This window comes from Schistocerca piceifrons, chromosome 8, assembly GCF_021461385.2.
Source record: "Schistocerca piceifrons isolate TAMUIC-IGC-003096 chromosome 8, iqSchPice1.1, whole genome shotgun sequence".
In the NCBI taxonomy this organism is placed as follows: Eukaryota; Metazoa; Arthropoda; class Insecta; order Orthoptera; family Acrididae; genus Schistocerca; species Schistocerca piceifrons.
In genome coordinates this window covers 353,620,152-353,647,959 of record NC_060145.1, presented here as the reverse complement: position 1 = coordinate 353,647,959, position 27,808 = coordinate 353,620,152, and the positions used below count along the sequence as shown (strand labels likewise).

General features: G+C 38.4%; 1 protein-coding gene across 2 annotated transcripts; it reads right to left on the bottom strand.

The window, feature by feature from the left end:
• Positions 1 to 472: 472 nt before the first annotated feature.
• On the bottom strand, positions 473 to 27,588 carry LOC124711338 (serine/threonine-protein phosphatase PGAM5, mitochondrial). Of its 2 annotated transcripts, none has more exons than XM_047241373.1 (5): positions 27,235 to 27,588; positions 26,872 to 27,044; positions 26,573 to 26,787; positions 15,886 to 16,019; positions 473 to 3,819 (listed from the first exon to the last, which is right to left on the bottom strand). In XM_047241373.1, the coding sequence occupies exons 1-5, from the start codon at positions 27,405 to 27,407 to the stop codon at positions 3,669 to 3,671; spliced, it is 846 nt and encodes a 281-aa protein (XP_047097329.1). In that variant the 5' UTR covers positions 27,408 to 27,588; the 3' UTR covers positions 473 to 3,668. The 2 variants fall into 2 exon arrangements, with proteins under 2 accessions (XP_047097329.1, XP_047097330.1); XM_047241374.1 differs by having other exon boundaries at positions 15,886 to 16,016.
• Positions 27,589 to 27,808: the final 220 nt, after the last annotated feature.

Genomic DNA, 27,808 nt, shown 5'->3' with positions numbered 1-27,808 from the left:
ATGCAACATTGTATCTGGCCCGTATATTGCCATAATTTAACAGAGAATTTGTTCATAATTTACACGTTTTGCCTAAAAGAGTATTTCTGTCCTACATACTTTAACTTCGGAGTATGTTTCCAGCTGCTGTACCAGTTCCCCACACTGTGATGCACTGTTATCCGCATCGCAACACTATGGCTGTAGGGAACCCAAAAGATGTACTATCCTCCGACAAAGCTAGTTGCTCAATGGTCTTAATGTCGGATGACATGTGCAGCTTACTTTCTGAAGCCCCATCCGACTACCATCTCTTATACTACTGGAGAACAAGAAGACATCGATGTAGAGGCAAATTAGAAACTATGTCTTGGTGAGAAATACAGCAAGACTTCCTACTTCATAATAGGTAATAAGAAAATATCCAAGTTCCATAAATATTTCAACATATATTTTCTAATTTAATTAATTTTTTATATATAAAAAAGTCAGTACAAAAGTCAGAAACACATAAAATGCAATTTATGCTATTCACACATTAAAATTATGGATTGGAAAACGTTGCATATATGACAAGTGAAAAATATATCTGTAAAATTGTGTTTGTAAAACAATAATCTGAGTAATCCACATTATTTCTGATATATTCTCACAATACTATTTTCATATGCTTCTACAACAAAATACCACAGACTGCATCAAAAAAGTCACAGTTTAATAGATGTCCTGAACATGTCCTGAGCACCTTTATGATTTCAGGCAATTTTTCTGGTAAATCTTGGAGCACTAATAGATGATATGAACTATTTAAAAAATTAAATTTATGTGACGACTATGGCATGAATAATACTGTATTGAAAGTAATACTATTGCCACTAAAATACAGATTTTTAGTAAGGAAATTACGATGCTCACTAGTCAGCTCTGAAAGGTAACACTTCTTTATCACAGTACAGAATCACTGTTCCTTCTTATTGTAGATGAAATTATATTATCACAGTCCTGTTACAGATATGTTTCTACTTAATGTCCTATGTTCCTTTCAAACCTGTTATAGCATCACTTCATCATAAAGTTGCAGAAAACAATGTAATCCACGTAAACATGCAAAATGAGATGACGATGAAAATAAATGCTAGTGACTAATGACAAGATCTCAGACAAATTACTAAATCATAATTTAAAAACACAAATAAACATGAACAACTGAAGACAAAACTGAAAATAAACTGTACATTACTAAAATGGCAAGACATTACACACAAGAAAAATTTAGAACTGCTATACGGGCAATATGAAAATGTACTAGGTACCTTCAAATCCAGGAGCATGAAAGCTCATAGACATGGAACTGCCATGGCAATGCTGGAATTTTAAAAACCTCTATTACAGCACACTTAAATTTCCTCACCTATACTTAAATTTATCCCAACATAAAACAACATCAATACCACAAAGTTCACTTTAAATGGAAACATTGACAATCTGAGCACTGATATGTGAAAGCATATTCTGACTAGTTCTTTCTAACACATTATCTCATCCACAGCATATTGTTTCATACATGAAACGTTTCAAATACAACTTTAATAACAGAATAATAAAATAAATTACTTTTACTGCAATAGTTCCGTTAACGGTTGGGCTACATCTTCACAAAAAGCTATTAACAACAATGCTGTTGTGTCTCAACTGCTTTTTGTTTCTAAACATTTGTAATTTATCCCAAATGGAGTGAAAATAGTAGTTTCCTCCAAAGACATGTCAGGTAACTTAAGAGAACTGCAGATTACATTCTCCCACTATCGCACGCTTCCATGGATAGCAATGGAAAAAATGTGACAATCCATGACTGGGTTAAATGTCTACTTGCTGTGATGTGTTGCTGAACCACAGTCATCATTTTTGCCTATTTCTGTACACCATTACTAAAATGGCCAATCTCAAATGAGTCAGCATTAAACATTCAATTTCATGCTGAAGAATGAAAGCAAAATATAGGTCGCACTAACCACAGTGAGGAAATGGAACTAGATATGAATATAAAAAAAACTGTCTCAAATTACACTACCATCATCCCAAAATAAAGCACCTATTTGGATTATGAAACATCCAGTTTTCCACAAGAAACAGGTCCAATCTCAATACTGAGTTTTTGATACTTGAGAGTGAAGAAGCTTTCTATTGTGGATTTCTACCACGAAAGTTGTGTGCTCTGACACTCATCTGATAAATGTCATTGCAAATTTGTGCAAAGTGAGGTTTGACAAGATGCCAATACTAGTATGTTTAACTTCCAATAACATTCAGTAGTCCAGCATTTATCACTTTCTAGGATTCGGTCACAAATTTAACTGCCACATCTTTCACTTACATACGCTACTGAAGTACTATACAGCAGCTGATAGCAAGGTAAACCTATCATTCTGTCATACCTCTCCTACGTCACACACTGTACAAAAAGACTACTTTCATAATATGCAGCTGCCACTACAAAATTTTTTTGGAAACCTTTCATGGTATAACCAAGTGATCCTGACAATTTGAACCACAGAATGAGGAAATTTGTAACTGCAAATGAGAGTAAAGCCTTACAGCAGTAATACGTATACTTATCACAGCCTGTCTTTGAACCATTCTGCAAATAATGTGATCAAACCATATGTCATTACTCCAATATGGAATCAGTGTGTTTTAATTTGTATTGATATTTCTTCCAAATGATTTTGTGTCATAAGAGTTAACCTGAAGTAGGAAACTATATGAATTGTTCCTAATGTGTTCTTTACTCATGCATATACCGAGAACCTGTGATGGGAGGGTTGTTACTACTCTAATGCACTTCATAATCAGAGACAATATATGATAAACAACATGAACAAGAAATTTGAGAACAATATTCCTTGTATTGATGGGCACGTACAAATCTATATGCTCGTATCATAGAAAGAGGTAGTAAATACACCTTCTCTCTGACTCTCCAGCTTTAAAGAGAACTATTTAATAACAGAAACAAAGTAATCAGCCTTTCTGTTCAATGGATATCTGTCTAGTTGCCATATGTATTGTAAAATTTTTCAAAGAAAGCCTATTTGACTTGCAGAATAAATCTTACATAAATTAACTAAAATTTTCAAGCAGCTCAATGTGTGTCTTCCAACAGTTTTATCCTATTCATCAGTCATCATTTCACATCAAGTTGGTGTCTGGTGACTTGCCTCAATGGTCTGCATGATAGGCAGTGCTATGACTACTGATCCTCATCATCTTCAATGTTGTCTTTTCGATACACAACATTTCTAATTTTACTAACTGTCCAATATTTTAAATAAATTTAACTAAATGAACATACAGTGAATAACACATTCCAAATGTCACACAAAATGTTCAAATGAAATACAACACCATATTTTAGTGCTAAAATGTTCAATATGTCTTGTTGGTAAAAAACAAATGCAGCTCAAGAATAGAAGGTGGAATTCTCATTTCCGTTAATAACCCAAAAAATTTCCCTACAACAGGCACTAAAAGCTGGTTATCACACACACAAAAAATGTCACTTCACATAATCTAATTACACAGCAAACAGATCAAAAGTACACATCATATTTTTTCCACAGTTGTGCTCAGTCCAAAAATAGCAACAATAATCAACTCCACTCAAACAAACTAGTTTCTCCTCTCAAAGTTTATGTGGATGTAATGTCTGCTGCAGGCATGTGACCGGTGTCACCAAGAGAACGTAAGTAAACAAATCCGCTGGGACGGATGACAATCCATGTAATACTTGCATGGTTCAGGCTCAGACGCAACCAAGCTTCAGGAGGAAACTGCAGAGCTCTAGAGAAATGAAAAAAAAAAAAAAAAAAAAACACAATTTCAAACATCAGAAATGAATAATCATAAATGGATAATTTAAAGGGTGTACATAAAGTCCAGAAACGCTTTCAATTATTTATTGCACAAGAACCAAACATTGTACAGATATCATACATATGTCATTTTGAAGAGGAACCCCGAAAGTAGGTTCTCCATTCTTTCACTGCTGAGGCTATTTCTTTACTTCCATATTCATGTTGGCCAAAGTACAAATATACAAGCTACCTATTCACAATTTTTCATCAACATTCACAACAGCTCCTGTCAAAAGTTACTCAAGATCCAAAATCAATTACACAGTAAACCATGAAACATGTACAACTCTATTACACACAAAACTTTTCTCATAGTTTATCTGTTTGCACTATCACCTTTCCTCATTTGGCTGAACACCCAGAACGTAATTATTAATTTTTGTATGACAGCTTTTTGAGATTCTTTGGAAACGAGAAAAATTAATTCAGTACAATACTAAACAAGTAAGACAGGTGGTTGGAAGCGCTACTGATTGCCTTTGTGGAGGAAATACTAATAGTTAGTTTGGAGTAGTTAAGTTGTGGTTTAAGTAAATGACAAAATTTAAGTCACAGAGAACTGAATAACAGATCAATGACGAAGCAGTTTCCTTTCAATTATTAGTCAAGATGACTCTTACGACACTTCTCAATGTAGCCCACAATCATCATATGATTTTACTCCATGTCTAACGGGCAAGACACCAAACATAAATACAAGGTGACTTACCTAAATAAAACTTGCACCACAAATATTGTGGAAATGGAAAATGCTATTGATGTGCAGTTTTCACAGTATGGATTGGGAGTCATGGTCTCGTATTCTTAGCCAATAAACAGATCGTAATAATATTCAGAAAGTGTATTTTTTGTGCAAACATACACTTTTTGAATGGAACAATGCCTATTGCCATTAACAAACTTAAAGTAGGGTAAATTAGAAGTGGTGTTGGTAGCACAATTCTAGCGTGAGTCATTTGCAAGATGAAACTTCCTGGCAGATTAACACTATGTGCCGGACTGAGACTCGAACTCGGGACCTTTACCTTTTGCGGGCAAGTGCTCTACCAACTGAGCTACCCAAGCACAACTCACGCCCCAGCTTAACTTCTGCCAGTACCTTGTCTCCTACCTTCCAAACTTTACAGAAGGTCTCCTGCAAACCTTGCAGAACTAGCACTCCAGAAAGAAAGGATATTGCGGAGACATGGCTTAGCTACAGCCTGGGGGATGTTTCCAGAATGAGATTTTCACTCTGCAGCAAAAGGCAAAGTTCCCGAGTTCAAGTCTCAGTCCAGCACACAGTTTTAATCTGCCAGGAAGTTTCATATCAGCGCACACTTGGCTGCAGAGTGAAAGTCTCATTCATTTACAAGATATCTTATTTCGAAAAGTTTCGTTACTAACACCTTTTTGTGCCATTCAACCAGCATAGTTGCTAGGTACGATGTTGTTATGTTTTCTTACAGTGTGCTTGTGTGTTCCTTGAGTGCAAAGTGACTTGTTAGTCAGTCAGTGTGTGACTGTCCAAGCACTAGGTCATGTGTGGATGATAGAATTAACCAATGCAGAAAAAGCCAATATGCTCATGGTGTAAGGAATGTGTACGAAGAACGCAATTCATTTTTGTATGATGTATGCGGCAAGATGTCCTGATAGACGTCAACCATCTCAACAATTATTTATCAACCTCTTCAACCAGATATGTTAAAGTTGTATTGTAACACACAGACAGTGTAACAGAAGAAAACAAGTGATGACAGAAGACAGGAAAATTAACGTTCTTGCTGCTGTTGGAGTTGACCCACATGTTAGCTCTCATGCAATCTCATAAGAAAGTGGCATGAATCAGGCAAGTGTCCTCTGCATTCTCCATCGATATAGGTTCCATTCCTATCACATATCTCTCCATCACGAGCTGCATGGAATTGATTATCAGAATCATGTTAACTTTTGTACATGGGCATTTCAACAGGATACTCCTGATGAAACCACAATTACCAATCAAGGCCACGTAAACTGCCAAAACATGGATTACTGACCTGTTGAAAAACCCCGTTGGCTTTGTCAGGTGAACATCACCATTTGTGGAGTATAACACGTGCTGTGTGATAGTGAACCATCAGCTCACAGACCTGTTTTTCACAGATGGAATACTAAATGTGCACAGGTATTGCTACCTCCTTATAGTCCATCTTCCAAGGTCACTGCAGACCAGGAGAAACCTATGGTACCAATATGATGGCTGTCCAGCTCATAATGCATAAAGTGTCAGAGCCTGTCTTCAAAAATTATTTCCAAATCCTTTGACTGGACATACAGGACTTTTACTTTGGTTGGCCCATTCCCAAGATTTGATGCTTGTAGACTTTTTTCTGCGGGGAAAGCTGAAAGATGTTGTCTACAAGGGCATATCAACTACAACCAACAATATGCAACAATGTATTACTGCAGCCTGCCCAAACATCTCCATTGAAATGCTAGCATGTGTACAGCAGTTGTTCCATAACAAATTGCAGGTGTGTATTAAAACTGTCATGGTCATTTTGAATACTTGTGACGATCAATTGTCTTGTTACTGATCAGAGTCCACATAACTACTGTACGTACTTACGTTGTTCTTTACTGTGTGCTACCACAGGTATTATACAATTATCGGGACGCGAACTTTTCAAAATAAAATCTCTCACAAACCTTAGAATCCTGGCTAACAAACATCACTGACATACTAATTTACCCTACTTTTAGTTTTTTAATGTCAATAGGTACTGTTCCATGTTACAAAAAAATGTTTCCAGAAGAAACACACACTCTAAGCATTACTACAATCTGTTAATTGGCTAACAACATAAGCCCCTGACTATCAATCCATTCTGTGAAAACCGCACATCGATAGCACGTTCCATCTATACAATATTTGTGGTGCAAGCTAAAGTGATTCATCCCACATACAGTATATCTACAGGCATGACCTCCATGATAACTTCAGTGCTGATGCACAAATGAAACTGAGCATCTTGCAGCAATAAAGGACTCACTTTGAGCAAGTAAATGCATGGGCAGTGGACACTACTAGTGTAACAAGTTGAGAATTTGCAGCGGAAGGGAAGTGTGTCCATAGGGCCGTGGCGGTTAACCCTGCAGTGGTCGCATAGGATATTGTTTCATTGTAGGTCGCATAGAGTCTCACAGATGCCATAAGCATTATTGCGCCAATAATGTAGTTTTAGTTCAATCTGTTCAAGTTTATATTTGTAAAAACACTAATCAAGTACTATAAAAGAGGAGTGCATTATGACCAATGGAAAATAATTTATTTTTCTTATTTTTAAGTATAAATGTGCTTCATAAAACTGCTGACTGTCACATTATGTAATTTTTAATGCCTTTCATCACAAATGTGGAAAACTAACATACACTTTTCAAAAACTTGCATTACAGTCTTTGTATGGAAATGTTGCTATTTAATTGCTTTGTACAAATTATAACAGAAATATCACATTCAGTGGGCACTACTCTCAGCAGTCAGCACATACTTGCTGTGCACGTTGTAAACACAAAAATGTCTTACAGCTGCAGCATCTGTACTTGGTGTACCGGTTTTTTTAACTACCACATTTACAGCAATTCCGTCTTTTTGAGCTTTGGTCCTCTTCTGTAGGTTGGACAGGGACCGCATCTGGAAAAAGATTCTGAATATCTTGTCTGAGATTTCTTGGCAACGATAAGCACTGGGAACGTTGACACAAGTAATCGTCAGCTAGATTATGTGCCAAAAGTTTCAGAAACTAGCTGTGCCTGATGCGAGCACTGCTGTTATTTGCATGGTATATTATTTGCGCATTTATACTTGCAATGTTCATCATGGTATAAAAAATCACCACTGGCCATCTGTTGGTTTTTCTTGATACATTGTACGTGCTGCATAGCTGATCGACAGTATCAGCTCCTGATTTGCTTGCATTATAAAATGTTATCATTTCTGGCTTTTTCTTATCGCCAGAAGTGGCATCAATTCCATTATCATGATGCATTGTGGATAGTATCAGAACCATCTTGTTTTTCTTGGTGACATATGACATTAGAATTGAGTTTTTCTGAAACCCAAACAGTGTGGTTCTTATTTCCCTGTTCTCGCTTGCATAAACTCTGGCAGAATCTCAGTTTTATTCTTCCCTATAGTTCTAACCAGAGTAAGAGTCTTATGATGCAAGTAGTCAGCTAACTCTAATGATGTGAACCAATTTTCTAGTTATATTACATCCAGTTCCTGAGATCTCATTAACGAGACGTTTCACACCATCTGTTGGTTTGTTGCTAACTGCAAATGGCCCTGTAGGCTGCTTACCAGCATAAATTTCCAGGTTGGCTGTGTAATACATCCGAGCATCCACCAAAGCAAATATTTTGAGCCCATACTTATTTGGTTTGCTAGGGGTGTAATGTCTGAAGAAACACTTGCCCCTGAAAGCTTCCAGCTTTTCATCAGTAGTACAGCGCTCCCCGACAGAATAAGCATTTCTACAATTTTCCACAAAGGGTGAAAACACCTCATATCGGGGCTAACTTATCCACCTTCTTCCTTTCCTCTCGGATATCCTTGTTGAACTTCTAGCAATACAACAGAAACCTAAATCTGTTTTTCAGCTATTATCAGACAACATAACTCAATTCCCATTTTATTGGCTGCCCATCTATCTTGGGTGTTAGTATTATCTTTGCTTGCAGCACATAAATACAATATTTCTAACAGAGCTTTTACTTCAGATACATCGGTCAGTGGAGCATCCCTTTCCCTGGAATAATTTTTCTGTACTTCATAAATCTTTTTATTTGTGTGATCAACAATACTAGAAAGTAATGCACCATCGAAAAGTAACTGCCAGTGTTCCATCTGTGTTCTGGCATTCTTAGTGGCTCCTTTCACTCCAGGTAAATGAGTAACAATGTTTTGTCGTTGAATACGAACATTTTTGGGGGACACACTTTTGACCATTTTGTGGATTTGTTTCTTTCCAGAAAACATTCGTCCACATGATCTTCTTCTCGTTTCCACATTGTCTTCTTCCACATCATTGTAAATATCAAACTCATCATCAGATTCCTCAAACAGCAGTCGGAGTGCAATTTCCCTATCATGTTAGTTTTCCAAATTGCAGGTCTTCTGTGAACTCATGTTGGATCTGAAGGTAAACAAAAATACCTGTTAGCAACAGCTGTTACTAACAAGTATTAAAAGCTACTACGTTAAATAAAAAATTTAATATATACCTCCAGTAATGGCAAAAGGTCGCGTGGCATCTGGTAGACTCCAGCGATGCAGTTCCGAAAACGATCTCCTACGGCGACTAATGCGATACTGATGAGCTGAATACGCCTGTATCTAGCTAACTGACAGGCAGATGGCACCACACAGCTGCCAGTGTATTGGTCGTACAACAGTGAGTGATATATATATATATATCAAATTTCAAAGAGAAGACCAACACTAGCTGCAATCAGACATTTCAATGTTGAAAATTGAAAGTTTGTGCCAGACCGTGACTCAAACTTGGATCTCCTTATAATGCAAGTGTTTGTTTTAACCCTGGAGTGGTCGGTGTGTCTGAGAGACACCAGCTGCACTTCGTTCACTCACTGTTGTACGACCAATACACTGGCAGCTGTGTGGTGCCATCTGCCTGTCAGTTAGCTAGATACAGGCGTATTCAGCTCATCAGTATCGCATTAGTCGCCGTAGGAGATCGTTTTCGGAACTGCATCGCTGCATATATATATATATATATATATATATATATATATAATGGAAGGAAACATTCCACGTGGGAAAAATTATATATAAATACAAAGATGAGGTGACTTACCGAACAAAAACGCTGGCAGGTCGATAGACACACAAACAAACACAAACATACACACAAAATTCAAGCTTTCGCAACAAATTGTTGCCTCATCAGGAAAGAGGGAAGGAGAGGGGAAGACGAAAGGAAGTGGGTTTTAAAGGAGAGGGTAAGGAGTCATTCCAATCCCGGGAGCGGAAAGACTTACCTTAGGGGGAAAAAAGGACAGGTATACACTCGCACACACGCACATATCCATCCACACATACAGACACAAGCAGACAAACCTTAGGGGGAAAAAAGGACAGGTATACACTCGCACACACGCACATATCCATCCACACATACAGACACAAGCAGACATATGTCTGCTTGTGTCTGTATGTGTGGATGGATATGTGCGTGTGTGCGAGTGTATACCTGTCCTTTTTTCCCCCTAAGGTAAGTCTTTCCGCTCCCGGGATTGGAATGACTCCTTACCCTCTCCTTTAACTCTTTGATGCACAGATTTTATGTTTAATTAATTTTTTAATAAAACATGCATTTTCTATGTCTGGTGGGGTTGCTAATAAAGGAAAACATGAATTAAAATTTTTTATTGTATTGATTTTGGTTTTAGATGGTGGTATATATAATATACCACCATGCCACTTAGGGCCGTACCTAAAGTTTTTGAGATATCTTGGTTTGTGCTTGTAACTCACCTTTAAATTCTACTCTAAGCAGTAATAATTAGTATAATTAATGTAAAATAATTTTATTTCTGGCAATTGGTCATTTACAATACAAAATCAAATTACAAACCTTACAAATAAAATATGTTTCTTATTCCTTTTTGTGAAAATCTTGAAAGCACCTTTTTGTTTTGCTAAGGCACAAAGGCACTTTGCATTCAGCGCACATCCAGAAAGTGCGCACTTGCTTCTTTTTTGTACTGCATTTCGCACAACGTCTGGCGGTAGTACGCTCTGGCTGGTGGGATGAATTGTCGAGACGCTGGCGTGAGGAAACATATGGCTTGTTTTTCTTTACGTGGACTTGACTCTCATGAAGTCTAGATGGCCTCAATGGTGTTTTCTGGGTTACTAAGCTTTGCAGGATACTCATCCTGAAGACTTTGGCAGTCATTTTTTCTCTATCGCCTAGTTCCTTCCAAATTATATAGCTGTTGACGATACTGACATCAAGCAGGTGAAAGAATATTCGGTGCCACCACTTTTTACTTCTCCGGCTTATTTCATATGATTTTTTCAGTTGGTCGAACTTGTCGACATTGTTCATGTGTGCATTGTAATCCATCACTGCTTGAGGACAAGGTAGCTCTATGCGTGAACCATCTCTTTCACGGCGAGTCACTGTAGTAACTTCAGGACTGTGAAAATTTGAAAGGAGATGAACAGCTCTCTTATCTTTCCACTTCAAGTAGAGGATGCCACAGTTGCTGACCCTCCAGTCAAATTCACCTCTGCTTAATTCTTTGTCTGTTTTTAATTTGGGTAAATGTTTCCTTGTTGGTTGAACTGTCCCACAGGCATATATGTTTCTCTGCTGTAAACCAGCCAACAAGTTATAGCTATTGAAATAGTTGTCGAAATAAAGATAATGGCCTTTATTTACGAGTTCAGAGGACAAACTCAGCACTACATGCTCCCCAAGGCCTGTTTGCACTGTGTCACCTACTTTTCCGGTGTAAATATCAAATTTCAAGTTGTAAGAGGTCTTGTCACACAGCATCCACACTTTGTAACCACGCTTTATGGGTTTATCTCTCATGTATTGTTTCATACTGTTGCGGCCTTTGAATTTGATCATTGACTCATCAATTGCTAGGTGTTTGCTGGGTTGGTAACACTTGGAAAAAGATTCAGATAGTATCTTGATCACTGGTCGCAGCTTGTACAGTTTGTCATAACCTGGGTGTCCTTTTTCTGGATGCAATGTGTTATCATTCAGATGAATGTTCCTCAGTAACCATCCAAACCGATTTACTGCCATCAGAGATGCAATATAACGATCATGAAGTTCTGGGGCACTAGACCAGTAGTCTCTGTATGCTGGCATACGCTTTATACCCATCAAAATGTTGATTCCCAGGAAAGTTCGTATTTCATTGTCAGTTGTTGGAGTGAAAGACTTGCCAGATTGCGTCGCATATAAATTTGTTTGGAAAACGATTAGCTGAACTAGCTCTTTTGGAAATATTTTTTCGAATATATCGATAGGTTCTGGATCATCAATGTCCCTAATAAAAGCACTTGGTCCTGATTCACTGTCGAACTGCATTCCTGAGGTAGCATTGAATTGTTGTCCCCAAGTTGGCGCTGTGTCAGCAGCGCGTTTTGGCGGAGTGGACTCACTTTCTTCCTCGCTCTCTGAAACTTCGCCTTCAGACGACACAATAGCCTCCGCAACAATGCTTGCTTCATAATCAGATTCGTCATCTGTGGTGTCAACAGTGGAATCCTCGTCTGATGGAATTTCACACAATAATCGTTCGATTTCTTCATCTCGTAAGCCTCTTCTTGACATTTTCATTTTCAAACAACAGCCTGAATCCAAGTAAAGAATACGTAAGCAAAACAAAATGGAGAAAGAGCTAAAATAAGTCACAACACAATTAAAAACTAAACTTTGTAGCGGAGGATTTCGAATTTTATACTAGGAAACGAAATGCAATAGAATACTGCTACATGCACGGTGGTACAAATAATATACCACCAAAATAAATTGTATATAAATAACGGAAGATTGTGCATATGAATGTATACATGGGTTCATACCGTAGCTGTGACGTCCAAGATATGGAAAAAACACAGGCGCAACAAGAAATTCGTTATAAACCACTATTCACACGCAAAAACCATGCACAACTCAGCACGCAGCTTTCACAGTTGTAATCTATGCAATTCTTGGCGGGAACTGATTCCTTATAGGCAGTGAGTGCCATCTGTCTGATAAGTAGAGAACTAGGTGAGCATATTAGAGTGGTGGTCGTGCAGTTAAACCACTGTGCAAAGAGCCAAGAAAATTTTCAAAAGGTGGTATACTATGTATACCACCGTGCTCCAAAGAGTTAAAACCCACTTCCTTTCGTCTTCCCCTCTCCTTCCCTCTTTCCTGATGAGGCAACAATTTGTTGCGAAAGCTTGAATTTTGTGTGTATGTTTGTGTGTCTATCGACCTGCCAGCGTTTTTGTTCAGTAAGTCACCTCATCTTTGTATTTTTTTATATATATATATATATATATATATATATATATATATATATATATATATATATATATATATATATATATATATATATATATATATATATATATATATATATATATATATATATATATATATATATATATATATATATATATATATATATATATATATATATATATATCTGCAAGAAGTCATGCTTTTAGTTTCTGTGGCTTTAAAATGCCAAATTGTTGATTTACTTGCATGATATGTTACCTTGTTATCCTCCTACTCCGAAAACATGCTGGTAATTATTAATATGAATAGGCAGTGGAGAAGAACGGGATCGGGAATGAAGTAAATTTATGAACAAGGAGAAATAAACCATCAGTGCAATGTGGCCAGAATACATATGGAAAGCATAGTGAGGTAAGACAAAGGAAAATACTATGCAAGAAAATAACCTAGAAACGACTGAATCTACAACGTATATATAACTTCATGGCAGATGGCAGAGGAAATTTACAACAGCCTCAGTAAAAGAAAAATCAAGAGCTTGTCTGAAACAGCACGCCATAGAAACCAAAAAACTAAATCGAGACAATTTCCAATCATTTAACTGCTGTTCCACCTTGTCTTCTTGCTGACAAATTCCTCTTCAATTAATTTGTGTAGTCGGTCACTTGCAAAATGCGATGGCGAACATAATTTTCAAGAATTGGAACTTATTACCCAATTCTACTGATTTTGGTATAAGATATATTGCAGGACATGAGAATGAGATTGCAGAGTGTGGAATGTAATGGAGGATGTAATGGTTGGAAGAGAGTGAAACTTATAGAATTCGTCTCCAAACGATGGCAAAATTTAGTTGAAGCAATTATTTACTGTTATACCCAAAAGGAAATTGCATGCTAAACTCTTCCTTGTACTCAACTTTATAGTCGGTAATGACTATAAAGTTATAATGGCTACAGCAAAACTTACTGGAGGGTAAACTGTTGGCAACACTGAATGAAGGGGTACATAGAACATACAGAGAAGTTCACTGCGACTTGACTTAGATACTGAGATTGGAAAGTTTTGTTAATGGCTTGCATATCAATTTTGGGGACCATTATAATACAGCCTCAGTCCCACTGTATGGTATATATGAGGGCTGTTCACTAAAGAATGATCATAATTTTTTATGGTCATAATTTCTCATGCTAAAATTTAATCTTATGATATTCTGTTAGCTTAATGTGCAACAAACACGCCGTAGTAGTTTCACTGTTGTGACTCCTGGTTCCCACCTGTGAGAGACAGGCAAGGTCAGACATGTTCAGTATTGCCTACCACTACAATGGAGATAACACACACGGAACAATATGTGGCTTCGAAATTCTGCTTTTGTCTCAACAAATCTTCAGCTGAGGCCTATGCAATGTTACAGGAGGCCTATGGAGAGTCTGTTATTCCCTACAGCACAGCTTGAAGTTGGTTTAAATTTTTTAAGGAGGGGAGGCAATCAATTTCAAAGGAAGGTGGACCTGGTGGTCCAGTTACTGCTCTTATGGAAGGAAACATCCAACACTGCTGCTGTCATTGTGAGAGAGGATTGACGAATTACCTTAAGATCACATTCTGAAACACTGAACATTTCATTGGCTGCCACCCACATGTTGGTGACAGAAAAATTACACGACATGTTTGTGCGTGACGGATTCCAAGACTGTTGATTCCTGAATAAAAGGACATTCGTTTGCAGGTCTGCATGCAGTTAAAGTTGACGTTAGAGAAAGATCCAGAATTTCTTTCAAATGTAATCACTGCTGATGAAACTTGGCTACATCATTTTGATCCTGAGAGCAAACAGCAAAGCTCATTGTGGGAATCTCCATCACCAACCCCCAAAAAAGCAAAAGTGCTTGCTTCTGCTGGGAAAGTTATGGTCATCTCATTTTTTGATATTCGTGGAATGGTTTATCAGCATGTTGTACCTGCACACACATCAGTAACTGGACAATACTGCAGGGATATCCTGAAAACATTGCAAGTCCATATCAGGCGCAAAAGAGCACATTTCCGTGATGCAGGCTGGATGCTGCACCACGATAATGCGCGGCCGCATATTGCCAATGTTGTTGCTGAATATCTTGCAAAACTCAATGTGAAGTGCATCCCTCACCCTCCCTATAGTCCAGATTTAGCCCAATGTGACTTCTTTCTGTTCCCTAACATGAAGTAACGCCTTCGTGGGAGGCATTATCAATCATCAGAAGCAGTGGTGAAGTCTGCGAATGTGATTTTATAGGACCTCTCAAAAAGTGGTTTCCAGCATGTAGTTGAAGACTGGCAGAAACGCTGGGACAAGTGCATCACATTCATGGGAGACTACTTTGAGAAAGACCATCAAAATTATGAGGATGAGTAAAGGTATGTTGCCAAAAAAAATTATGATCATTCTTTATTGAACAGCCCTGATAGATGCAAACTACAGCACCTGCATAACCACAAGAAAGTTCTTGGAAGAAACATGCTGAAAAAGTCAACAGAAGTTACAGGACATCTGATATCTTTATAATATGTATAAATCCCCAAACTGGTTATTGATGCAACAAACCAGCTATTATTGTACAGCAACCATGTGTATCTTGCTTGAATACGGAAGAGCTCTTAATCTGAACAGGTAAAAAGTTTTACTGAAACAGTAATTGTACTCCTAGACAGTAATTTTTGTATGGAAATTGCAATACATTGAAATGCTGTCGCATTGCAAATTGTTTTTCCCGTGACTAAACTGTATTTATTTTCATAAATGTTTCCTCAAGTCACTCTACACAGACCATGCATTTACTCTCTGTGCCAAGAAAATAGTATTGAGCATACAGTGAGATGATGATCTGGTCACAAATCATTTAACATTATTAATTAACAAAATTATAAAATAAAATAACTATCAGACTGTAATATGTTACACAAAAATTCAAAATACAAACCTGCACACAAAGTAGCGAATGACATTTGCATGACAGACAAGGATCTCATAGCTGTCCGAAGTTTGACTGGGTTTGGCTCTATGAAAATACTTCCTGAATGCACCCTCAATTCGAGCACCATCACGATGAAACTGCTGTCAAACAGAAGAACTGTCTTAATATTCATTCAAAAGAATGTATTTAATTAAATTAGTGTGCACCCCCCCCCTCCCCCCACTCTCTCTCTCTCTCTCTCTCTCTCTCTCTCTCTCTCTCTCTCTCTCTCTCTCTCTAAAAAAAAAAAACAAAGGTCATTTACTCAGCTAAACAGAGCAGTTACCAGTTTGTGAGAGCAACAATATTGTAACTACTGTGAGGACAGCAGATTATCACTCAATAAGTTCTGAGGGGAAATTGAAACACATCAACTCACTTCTCTGAAACATTAAAATAATTTCTTTGTGATATCTGATAGCATAAAACTACTCCCTACAAGAGCGTAAGTCAAGTTTAGCTGCATACCATACTGACTTGCCACCACAGCCACAGTTGTTAAGAGCATTTAACGAAGAGTGGTGCAGAGGTTTAAATGGCCACTTTTTCGGTTCATCTTATGCAACACCTGCTCCAAGTTAATAATGGAAACTGCCAAACTGAGGCAGCAACGGAAATGTTGCAGTTGTATCAGAGCAATTAAAATTACTTCTTTAGCCATTTAGTCACCATTGACAGGTGCTGGGTGTGTTACTATGAACCTGACACAGAGGAGTAAATCAAGGTGTGGAAGTAGTTGGATCCATCAATGGAGAAAAAGGCATAGACCCAAACATCATAGGGCAATGTGACACTGAGTGTTTCTCAGAGCTTCCCTCATGTGGTGCTAACAGATTTTGCTCACACAGTGCAAACCATCACACAAATCTCCCAATAAGGTTATCAGAGAATGTGGAGAAAACGAATCACAAGTAGCAATCCAAAGTGGTGTTTTCATTCCACGACAATGCCCCAGCCCATTCTCCACAGGACAACCACATATTCTGTTTATTTGGCTATCAAATTTCCCCTTGTTCCCATATCCTCCTGAGATGGAACCTGGTGACTTCTTTCTCTTTTCTTGAAGGAAGAAAACACTGTGTTGCAGGCATTTTCAGAAAGATGACAAGATGATTTGCAAGGTGACACATTTCGTGAATAGCCAAAATTCAGACTTATGCAACAAAGGTTTCCACCTGGTCATCCAATGTTGGAAAAAATGTCTCTCGCTGAAGAGTGATTATGTAGAAGGGCCAACACTTTACCTAGTTTCATTGTTACACTTTTTTTGTTTTCATTGTGATGATTGAGACTTTATAACTAACCCCTGTAGTATGGCCCATGTAGTCACGATCTTGCCTCTTTTCAAAAGATGCAAGGTGTCAAATGCAGTTCAAGCAAGAGACCATGCAGTTCAAGCGAGAGACCATTCAGTGATGTGCTTAGAGAGAGAGAGAGAGAGAGAGAGAGAGAGAGAGAGAGAGAGAGAGAGAGAGAGAGAGAGAGAGAGAGAGAGAGGGGGGGGGGGGGGTGCAGGAGCATTTTTCATAACATGAACTGGGCCCACTCATTCAGATTACTGTGAACATGAACCAGGACTTTTTTTTTTTAATTTCAATATTACTATTGCTGCTCCTACACCTTTATGGTTAGTATGCTGTGGAGACTTTCTTCTTAAAAGATGAAAGCCATGTTCATGGAGGAGGAGGAGGAGGAGGAGATTAGTGTTTAAACATCTGAAAAACAACGATGTCACTACAGATGGGGCACAACCTCGAATTAGGCACAGATGGAGAAGGAGTGCAGCCATGCCCTTTCAAAGGAACCATCTTGGCATTTGCCTTGAGTGATTTAGCAAAATCACAGAAAATGCAAATCAGGATGGCTGGACGTGGGTTTCAACCATCATCCTTCCAAATGCAAGTCGAGTGTGCTAAGCACTACGTTACCTCGCTCGGTCTGTGTTCACAGTTGCACGCATAGACTCCTGGTTTGACAGACACTCGTGCACCCTACCAAACATCCCCATAATGTGGTAATTCTACAGGATCTAATTATCAACTACAGGCTACAACTGGATATGGTATACACAAAGAAACTTGTGCACACACTTCCTCACAGAACTCAAGGTCATTGTTGACTGGTGACAGTATTGCACAGTATTAGCACACGATCTCTCATGGGGGGAGGGATGAAACTAAAACATTCACCTGCCTTAGAGATATATCGACTTGTTTTTGTGCAGCCTGTAGTTGCCAAACATAGGTAAGTCAGTGGTTTTGAAATCAGTTTCCTTAACATTCATACAAATGACCCTGTTCTATGCCAGGAGTTTGAAATAAGCTTTTCTTCTATTTTTCTTTTGCAAAGTACAGGAGGTTATTACAGTGGTCTGCAGTGACACAGACTGAAATCTAAAAACTTACACTACTCCTGCAGTTTTATTTTGGCTGCAATTTCCTCTTGCTTCAGAGACAGTAGTACTCTTTGTGTCACAGGTGCTTATTAGCAGCAGGAATTGCTTGTATCAGTGTTGAGGTATAGAACCAAACTGCTTTCACAATAAAGGCAAATGAGAATCTAAAACAGAGGGTTGTGATTCTTTATCTCACTTTTTGGCATTCATCTCCTTACCTTCCTCTGAACATGAGGAACAATAGGTAGGTTTTACTCAGATGAGGTCACAACCTAAACAGTTTGTACAGGATCAATAAGAAATCTTATCAGCCAATGTTCACTTGTGATACCACATTGGTGGTTAAGAAATAAGAGTAAACTTAACAGGTATAAAACAATTTATCATGTTAGTTTGCTCAACTGGCAGATTACAGTAAAAAAAATATGGAACAAATACTGATGGCACATCAAAGTCCTGTCACTAATTATCGTGGGATGCTGCACAAAACTTTAAAACTTGTGCTCATTTTGTCCCACAGACTGCTAAAGCCGAAGGCAGATCATGAGACAAACTTAAGCCTTTCCTTCATTTCACAAATAAACAGTTAATACATTGCCTACACTGATCTGACTGGACCATATTGTACAATGGTAATCAGTTACACTCACCAAGTCACTACTGTCCTCCTCTACTAGTTATAAGATGCAAGGGAGCAGTCATTGGAGGATATACAATACAAGAAGGAAATAGTTGCTGTATAGCCCCTGCAAGATACAATGGGTGTGATATCACTTATTTCCGATGCAGTGCCCTGTGACGATAGGAATATCTCCCACACAGGAACCTTAAGACAAACAGTTGAATTCTTGGGTAGTGTGATTGGTGGAATGAACCTTGAGAAAAAGGCAGAAACACTCTAAAGCCTTTAGCATGTATGCTAACCACAACATATAGTATTACAATAGCTTATGAAGTTCAAGGGACAAGAATTAGGTGGATGCATAAGTTCACAGACCTTTTGTTTTGCGTGTTGGTATTCCAGTTGCTCTAGGTTTTTTTATTGGTTGTTACTTTTCCTTTTTAGTTCACTGTTGCTATTTGAGATTACATATTGCCATTTTGTTGTTTGGAGATAGCGAGTGGAGATGTGTAGGCTAGAAAATGGAGTGCCAAGTGGAGAAATCACAACACTTCCAACATATTCTTCTGTTTGAGTACAATAGAGGGGTGATAGCAGAAACATTTGTATGAGGATAATGTCATTGGCCAGAGCACAGCAAGAAAATGGTTTTCTCAGCTTAAGGAGGATCACTTTGATGTCAGTGACTGCATTCACAGGAAGACCTCCAGGGTTTCGTGAAGATTGTTTAAAAGCTTTAATCCACAATGAGCCACATCAGTGTACTCAAGAACTGGAAAATATGATGAACTGTGATCACCCCACCATCATGCGACATTTGCATGCAATAGGGAAGGCTCAAAACTCTTGTGTATGCACACCACATCCTCTAAGCCAAAATCAGAAAAATCAGCAGGTGCCAAATGTGTATCTGCTTGCTTGCCACCAATTAGATCGTAAAGCTTGTGTTGGAAACGTGTTAATTCTCCACAGAAGTCTGCTATGCAATGTGCACATGAAGCGGGGGTTCGCATTCTGAAAGCTGCAAAGTGGAGAGTTTACATTCCATGATTACTGCACACGATTAACGACGACAATCCTGATTGCCGAATGCAATTTTGCGAATGTTATCAGCAAATGGTAACTGATGAATAACAATTTGTGACGAAGGTAGTGACGAGCCACAATTTAAACTTAATGGAACCGTGAATTGGCATAACAGTGTGTACTGGGCACCGGACAATCTCAAAAGAGACTTCAAATCAAACTGCACGCCTGTGGAGTACAGCCCCAGTTGTGTGGACTGGATTCATTATTTCTTATCAGAAATGTCACAGTATGTAGTAACAGAAGGAAAATCACTGGGTAAAACAGAAGTGATATCCAGCGTTCCCAAGGAAGTGTTCTCCACCCTCTGCTGTTCCAAATCTATATAAGTGATTTAGAATGTTTGCAGATGATGCTGTCATTTATTGTCTCAGAGAGTCACCAGAAGATTAAAACCAATTTCAAAATGACATAGACATTGTTTGAAAAGTGGCAACTGTCCCTGAATAAGAAAAAGTGTGGTCTCATCCACAGGACTATGAAAAACAACCCATTAAATTTTGGTCACATGATAGATCACACAAATTTAATGACTGTCAATTCAACTAAATGCCTATGTATTAAAATTACAGACAGCTTAAATTGAAAACATCACATAGACAATATTGTGGGAAAGGCAGAACAAAGTATGTTTCATTGGCAGGCACTTACAAGGTGCAATACATCTACTAAAGAAGCAGCCTACACTATGCTCCTTCATCCTGCATTGCTGTGTAGTATGGGATCTGACCTAGATAGGATTGGCAGAGGGCACTGAAAAGTCCAAACAGCAACAGCTTGGTTTGTGTTATTGCAAAATAGGGAAGAAAGTGTCATGGATATGATAAGTGAGTTGGAGTGGTATTCATTAAAACACAGGCCTTTTTTGTTGCAGCCTGGTATTTTCACGAAATTTCAGTCACCAACTTTCTCTTCTCTATGTGAATATACTTTGTCACCAACCTACACAGGGAGAAATGATCATAGTAATAAACAAGAGAAATCAGAGTTTATACACAAAGATTTAAGCCTGCATTTTCTCCACATGCTGTTAAGGAGTGCAATTATAAAGAAATAGTGCGAAAGTGGTTCAAAGAACCCTCTGTCAGGCACTTAAGTGTGAATAGCAGAGCAGTGAATCAGCTATTACGAGGCTGATAACTGTATTAAATGTTATGTTCCCATGCTTAAATTTGATCCTAATTTAGCATCTTGCGTATCAATTTTGCTACTTATTTTCTGAAGTAGCTTCTCTTTTGACCCCACAAGGATGACTGAGCTCTATTCCAAATTTTCCCATCACTGAAAAGCCTTGTTTGAATACTACAAATTGAATACCAGACTTCTGTATGACTAATCGATAACACAGACCACAGGCTTTGGAGGTACTCTCAAACCACATAACTTTCTCACTGCCAGTGGAAAGACGGGGTTCAACAGAAATGACAGATTTTATCCTCATGCCTTGTACAGAACTGGAGATCTAATCTGTTTGCACAGATACTATTCACTGAGAATACGTACCCAAAGATCAATCTGTGTCTCTGAATACTGCAGCAATTGGCATGCTAAGACTTCTTGTGCAAAGTGTGATATGTAACTATAATACAAGAAAATTGTCTTCTATCTTATACAATATTTCATGTATCATGATTTTTAAAAATCATTGGGAACTTTCAGACCAGCACTTTCAACTCCCATTCATAAATACTACACCCACCATCAGCTATGCATAACCTGAAGGGCATTCAAAGAATTAGAGCAGATTAACTATGAGGGTAATCCCAAAAGTGAGGTCTCCTATTTTTTTATAAGTACAGAACTCTGTGTGGCGGTTGGTCACACTGTTATGAAGAGTGCTTCACGCACTGTGTATAAACATGCACATGCCACACTGAGGTGCTCAGTCTTGGCTTGGCAGCCATTGAGAATGGAGCTCCTGTTGGATGTTACCATCAAGTGCGAACTGCATGCAGTTATTTGGTTTTTGAATGCAAAGGGCACTGCACCGATCGAAATCAATCACCAATTGATGGAAGTGTACGGTGAGTTGTGCACAGATGTCAAAAATGTTCGCAAGTGGTGTAGAGAGTTTGCAGCTGGTCGGACTGAAATTCACGAGTGGGAGACCGTTAATTTCTGAGGAGACAGTGTTGAAGGTTGAGCAAAGCATGCGTGAAGATCGGCGGATCACCCTGGGTGAACACTGCACAATGGTTCTTCAGGTTTCTCGAAGCACCGCTCACAGAACTTTAAAGGAAACATTGAATTACCAGAAGGTGTGCGCAAGATGGGTGTCACGCATGCTGACTGAGGACCACATGTGCCAATGAGTTGATGCTTCCCGCACATTTCTTCACCGCCTTGCAGACAAACAGGACAACTTTCTGGACTCAATTGTCATGGGTGACGAAAACTGGGCATACCACTTTACACCTGAGACCAAGCAATAATCATGCCAGTGAGGCATCCTTCTTCGGCAAAGCCGCGGAAATTCAAACAAACGGTCTGCCATTAAAGTCATGACAACCGCTTTTTGGGACCTGTAAGCGTTATTGTTGGTCAGCTTTATGCCCATTGGGACCACTATTAGCGCTGACAGGTATTGTGAAACTCAAACGGGCAATTCAGAACCTGAGAAGAGGAATGTTGAGCAAGGGTGTACACATTCTCCATGACAACGCTTGCCCATACATCGCTCGGCAAACCGTAGCTCTCCTGCAACAGTTTCAGTGGAACATAATCACCCACCCACCCTATAGTCCTGACTTGACGCGCCCAGTGACTATCACCTTTTCCCTAGTTTAAAAGAACATTTGGCCAGAAAGCGATTCAGCTCTGACAATGAGGTGAAAAAAGAGGTCCATAACTTTCTGAACAGCATGGCAGTGAGCTGGTATGACATGGGCATACAAAAATTGCCACAGTGTCTACAAAAATGCATCAACAGAAATGGTGATTATGTCAAAAAGTAGCTAAATGTTCATGCTGTAAACTGATGTAAACCATTGTAGAAATAAACAGGTCTATGTACTAATAAAAAAAATAGGAGACCTTACTTTTGAGATTACCCTCGTATATGATGGGGTCATCTCTCAGCTGCATGTGTGCCTAAAAAGTTTTCATTCAGTGTCATATATAGTGAATTCTTACAGAAGGTGTGTCTGAGCAATTTATGAGAGAAAACAATGAAACAGTAAAAGGGATTCTCTAGTTTGGGCTGTGTGTACAACACAACAAATTCACTGTTTGCCAGAACTACTACTTCACAGTTGATCCAGTAATTTGTCTAATATGAAACTGGGAGCCTCACAGTAATGCTCTTACTGCAAACTTTTTAAAGAGCCTTTATGCTTCTTGTCACTTAAGTGCTCTTTTGCACTGGTCCTTAAGTGTCTTATTTGTAGGCAATTGCTGGAAAGTTGTTCCTCTAGTGGGTGAATATTGCAGGTAAGTAAGGCAGAATTCTTGGGCCTAATAAACATGCTGTGTACCGTGTAGATGCCTCTAGATGGAAAGATGTAGTTTCCCATTGCTGGTCAGAAGTTAAGAATGACACTATAGTAGGCAGCAGCTGTTAAACTGGCACCCCCAGTGTCTAGCTCCAAAGGCATCACAACAGGAAGTTAATGATAACCATATACATGGTGCACCTATTATTTGCCCTACTCCACATAGTAAAATTGTAGGAATAGCATCTGCCACTCCCCGTACCAATTTCCCATGATCTTATCCCATCCCGAAGTCGTTTCATGATATTCAATGCCTTTAAGACTCCCAGTTTAAGATTCCTGAAGTGTGGTAACCAAGTTTATCACCAAGTAAGTTGATGAATTATTAACATTTAAAATTGGGCTACAGTGTTATGGCAGCCACCTCCTTGTTTCCCCCTACACTTTTAGTGTGTAATAGGCTGGATTCAATGTGAAGTGTACTCATATGGCTTAGACTGTTAACATGACCACTCGCATTAAGCAGGAGGTCTCAGTTGGACTCCGGTCTGCCACAAATTTTCAACTGTTACTACTGATTCATTTCAATACCCAAAGAGGCTAATGTCATTGAAAACCTTTATCAAAATCACTGGAACCCTTTGATGATGGGTGACTATTTCTGGGGTCTTGTTAGGGAGAGTGATGAATCAGCAAACAATAGAAGAGCACTGCCACATTTTTCAAATAATATTGGAGATTAAAACTGAAAATATGTTTTTAATTCATTCATATCTTCCATTGGCAAGATGTCCATATATACATATTAAACAGTATCAAGTTCTCAATAATTATTTCTTGTCTGATTTAATTTTGTCACTGTTCGCTAGTACTTTTTGACAGTCTGCTCTATGTCTAGGAAATGTGACATGGCAGAGAAAAATGGATTTCAGCAGTAACTTGAGAACCACAAAAATTAGGAATCTACCCATTTACAAACCAGACAAAAAAAGGTGCATTTAGATTTGTTGATTAATGTTATGATAGCAATAGGGTATCTCAGTACTTTGTGGAAATAGTTTAAAATGGTTGTCATAAGCATAAAATTTCCTCACAAATTTCAGTATGTAAAAAAATTGAAACGACATTCAAATAACTTGAACGCTCACTAAAATGATCCACTTGAACCATGGGATGCCTGCGAAATCACTGGCTAGCATGCTGCTCCAACTGTCGTAAAGGTTGTTCGCAGTGATACCTCGTATTGGAAATTACGTTTCAGAAAATCAGTTAATACTGGTGAGTAGTACAACACTGTACAAATACATCAATAAAAATTACAAAAAAACTGTTTTTGAGTGTTCCAAGAATAAGAGGGTGTGTAAGCGACTTGCTCATAGATATCCAAATTAAGGGGGTAACTACATATGAATTTGTGAGAGGATTATTTGGATGTAAGTAAAAACTTCATATGAATACATTTTTGCTTGTAGCACAATAGGTTACAAGCTAGACTTCTAATGCAACGTTCTGAAGATCAGTCCTCATTTGGCGCAAATTTAATGCTCCTGTCATCTGAAGTTTACTTCATTTGTAATACAATCATGTAAGAGCTTTAAATTCTATATCATAATACATTTTAATATATATTTCCATTTATTTACTTCATTTTACACCTGATCAATTTGAGCTGAATCCTAAGCATGGTGTTAAACTATTCAATGCTTTATGTAGCTCTTATTCGCAAGAATATGAGAAACTATTTAGCAATTTCTGACCACATCATTCTTCCAAAACAAGTTGTGGAAGACAATTTACCCCTTCCAACTGTCTCCATTGAGCCTGTTGCAAAGCTGTATGGTTTTTGACAAAGAGAGAAATTGAACACTGCTCAGGACCTACAAGAAAATAAAACCAAGGCATTACAATGAAATGAAAGTTGATCCTGCATAAGCAATTTTAAATCATAGTGTTTGAGCAGTTAAGTATGCAATAGAACATACACTTTAAGTTTCTGCTCCATCAATTGTATATTTTCTACTAGATAACTTTCCAGTAGTTTAAATTAATGACCTGGAGGAACAGAAAAACTGCAATGTGTAAAGCTATTGAAGGCAAACACAATGATACTCTCTGAACATTTCTCCTTCATTAGAGACTGGTCATTTAGCAGCTGGGCCACACTAGTTTATTGTCTCATTCTAACTGTATAATTCACTACATAGATTTGAAGTTGTCATTTGCTGATGGTACAGATTATAACAGTAGTGTATTTAGTAAGCATACAATTAGGGCATGAAACTGCTGAAATTTACAGTGTTTTAGACTTATTCCTCAGTAAGACATAATGTGCATCATAAACCGCATTTCTAATTCACCTCTGTTTCACATCACATTATCAGCTGAGAAAATTATAGCCTAACTGTGAAGACTGACAGTTTCCTTTTTGGGGATCTACTGTACACCCTACAGCTTGCCCTTCTAGACAAGCTCTTTTATGGTATTTGTTTTGTAAACAAAAACTGCCTTTTCTTGCTGCACTGTATTTTATGTATCCCAGAAGCATTATACCCTTTTACTTTTCAAGGCATCATCAGTGAGCTCTACAATGATAAAATTTAGTTTTGATATGTGTCATTTGTAGTAGTTAGTAACTTCCTTTTCACATGACATCCTGAAAGCCACGGTTCAAGGCAATTCTGTGGAAGAGTTATGTGTATCCTAGAGCCTGGCAACTTTGGGCTGGTGTCAATTTGCCTCCATCTCTGCCAACATTTCCTGACAAATGTCACCATCACTACTAAATAGTCATTTTCTTATGTTTCATTTGTATTCACAGCAGTATTATGACAGTACAATGCAATTTCAACTACAAGACTGAAGCACTTAAATATGCTGCCTTCTCTGCAACATGATTGATATATTCCTGCTGTGACACTTCTCTTTTCACATCAGTGATCACTTCCATTCCCTGCACCTTCCACTAAAAGTGAAGTTCTGTAACCGACACTGCATACATTCAATATTATGGGAATTGGTAAGTGGATGCTATTTTCCAAACAACATTCTTGTTAAATGATCAAAAATGGTTTTAGGAAAATTTCTTTTTGCAATAATTTGATTTTTTTAAATCAGACATACAAATACTTCTGGTTTCCAGTGTCCAACTGGTGGCTCCGGTGGTATTGGCGCACCCTCCTCCAGCATATTGCAATCCTGCACTGGTACATCTGGCAAGTAGCTATGTATAATTTTTGCAGTTTCCACAGCTCGTGCCATTGTGGAGCGAATAAGACACGTATAAGGCATATCAAGTTCCTTCAATCTCTGCCCTGTCAGAGCTGCTTGCTTCCTTCCTGTAGCAGAAGACAATCGTTACTTCATTTGGTGTCTTAATTTGAATCATTAAACCAATACTCAAAAACTTACATCTGACTTACCAAGTTCAGTTAAAACTCTTTCGGCGTCCGTTTCGCCAGATAGGTTATACTGACCATGACGTATCAGTATTAAATTACGTGTAGCAGTTGACTTTTGTTTCTCTAACTCCTCGTTATACCTATTGTCATCTGAATTCCCTTTGGAAGATTTTACAAGTGAGGTTGGCTCCATCCTGTAAGAATTGAGAATATACGCTACGTCCAACATCACAAAAGTAAGGAGGGTTAACGTTTACAGAGTCAAATAGATTTTTGCAACTGTAATAAGTTAAGGAACCCCAACGCAAGTCAGCAGTTTTTCACGGCATGAGAACATACAGTACCAAACACTTGAAGAGTTATTTTGATATAAGCTATACAAACCTATCCCAGTTTTTGTCCCATTTAACACTTGGTGTAAAATTATCCGTGTAAGCTGCCTGCAAGGCCTGTTTCCTGTTTCTATCGAAAATAAGTCCATAGTATACTATAGCTGCACCACCACAAGCGCTAAGACCTGCAATCACATAATTCTTCAGCCTTGCAACGGAAACCATAATTACTGTCCACACATCCAATCTCAATCGCACAACTTATCTCCCATGTGCCTGCCCACACACACAGTTGGTTTGTTTATATCCCTGGCATATCTTCCCTGATAAACTCTCAAGATTACTGACGCCAAACATCATCAGAGGGAAACACGCGTATCACAGCACTTCCTGCTAATATGACGTCAGCACAGTCGAACATTAAAGTCGCGACCACAGTCTTATAACGTAAGACTGTGGTCGCGACCGTCGAAGGTCGCGACACCTCGCCTCGATTTTGTTGCCTACTACGCCCGCAGCGCGCCAAGCGGCCTACTGTTGAGTTCGGCGTGATCGTGAAACGAAAGTGAATTGTAGTTGTTTATTTTGTTTTGTACAATGGTTTTTAAAATAGAGACGTAGCATAG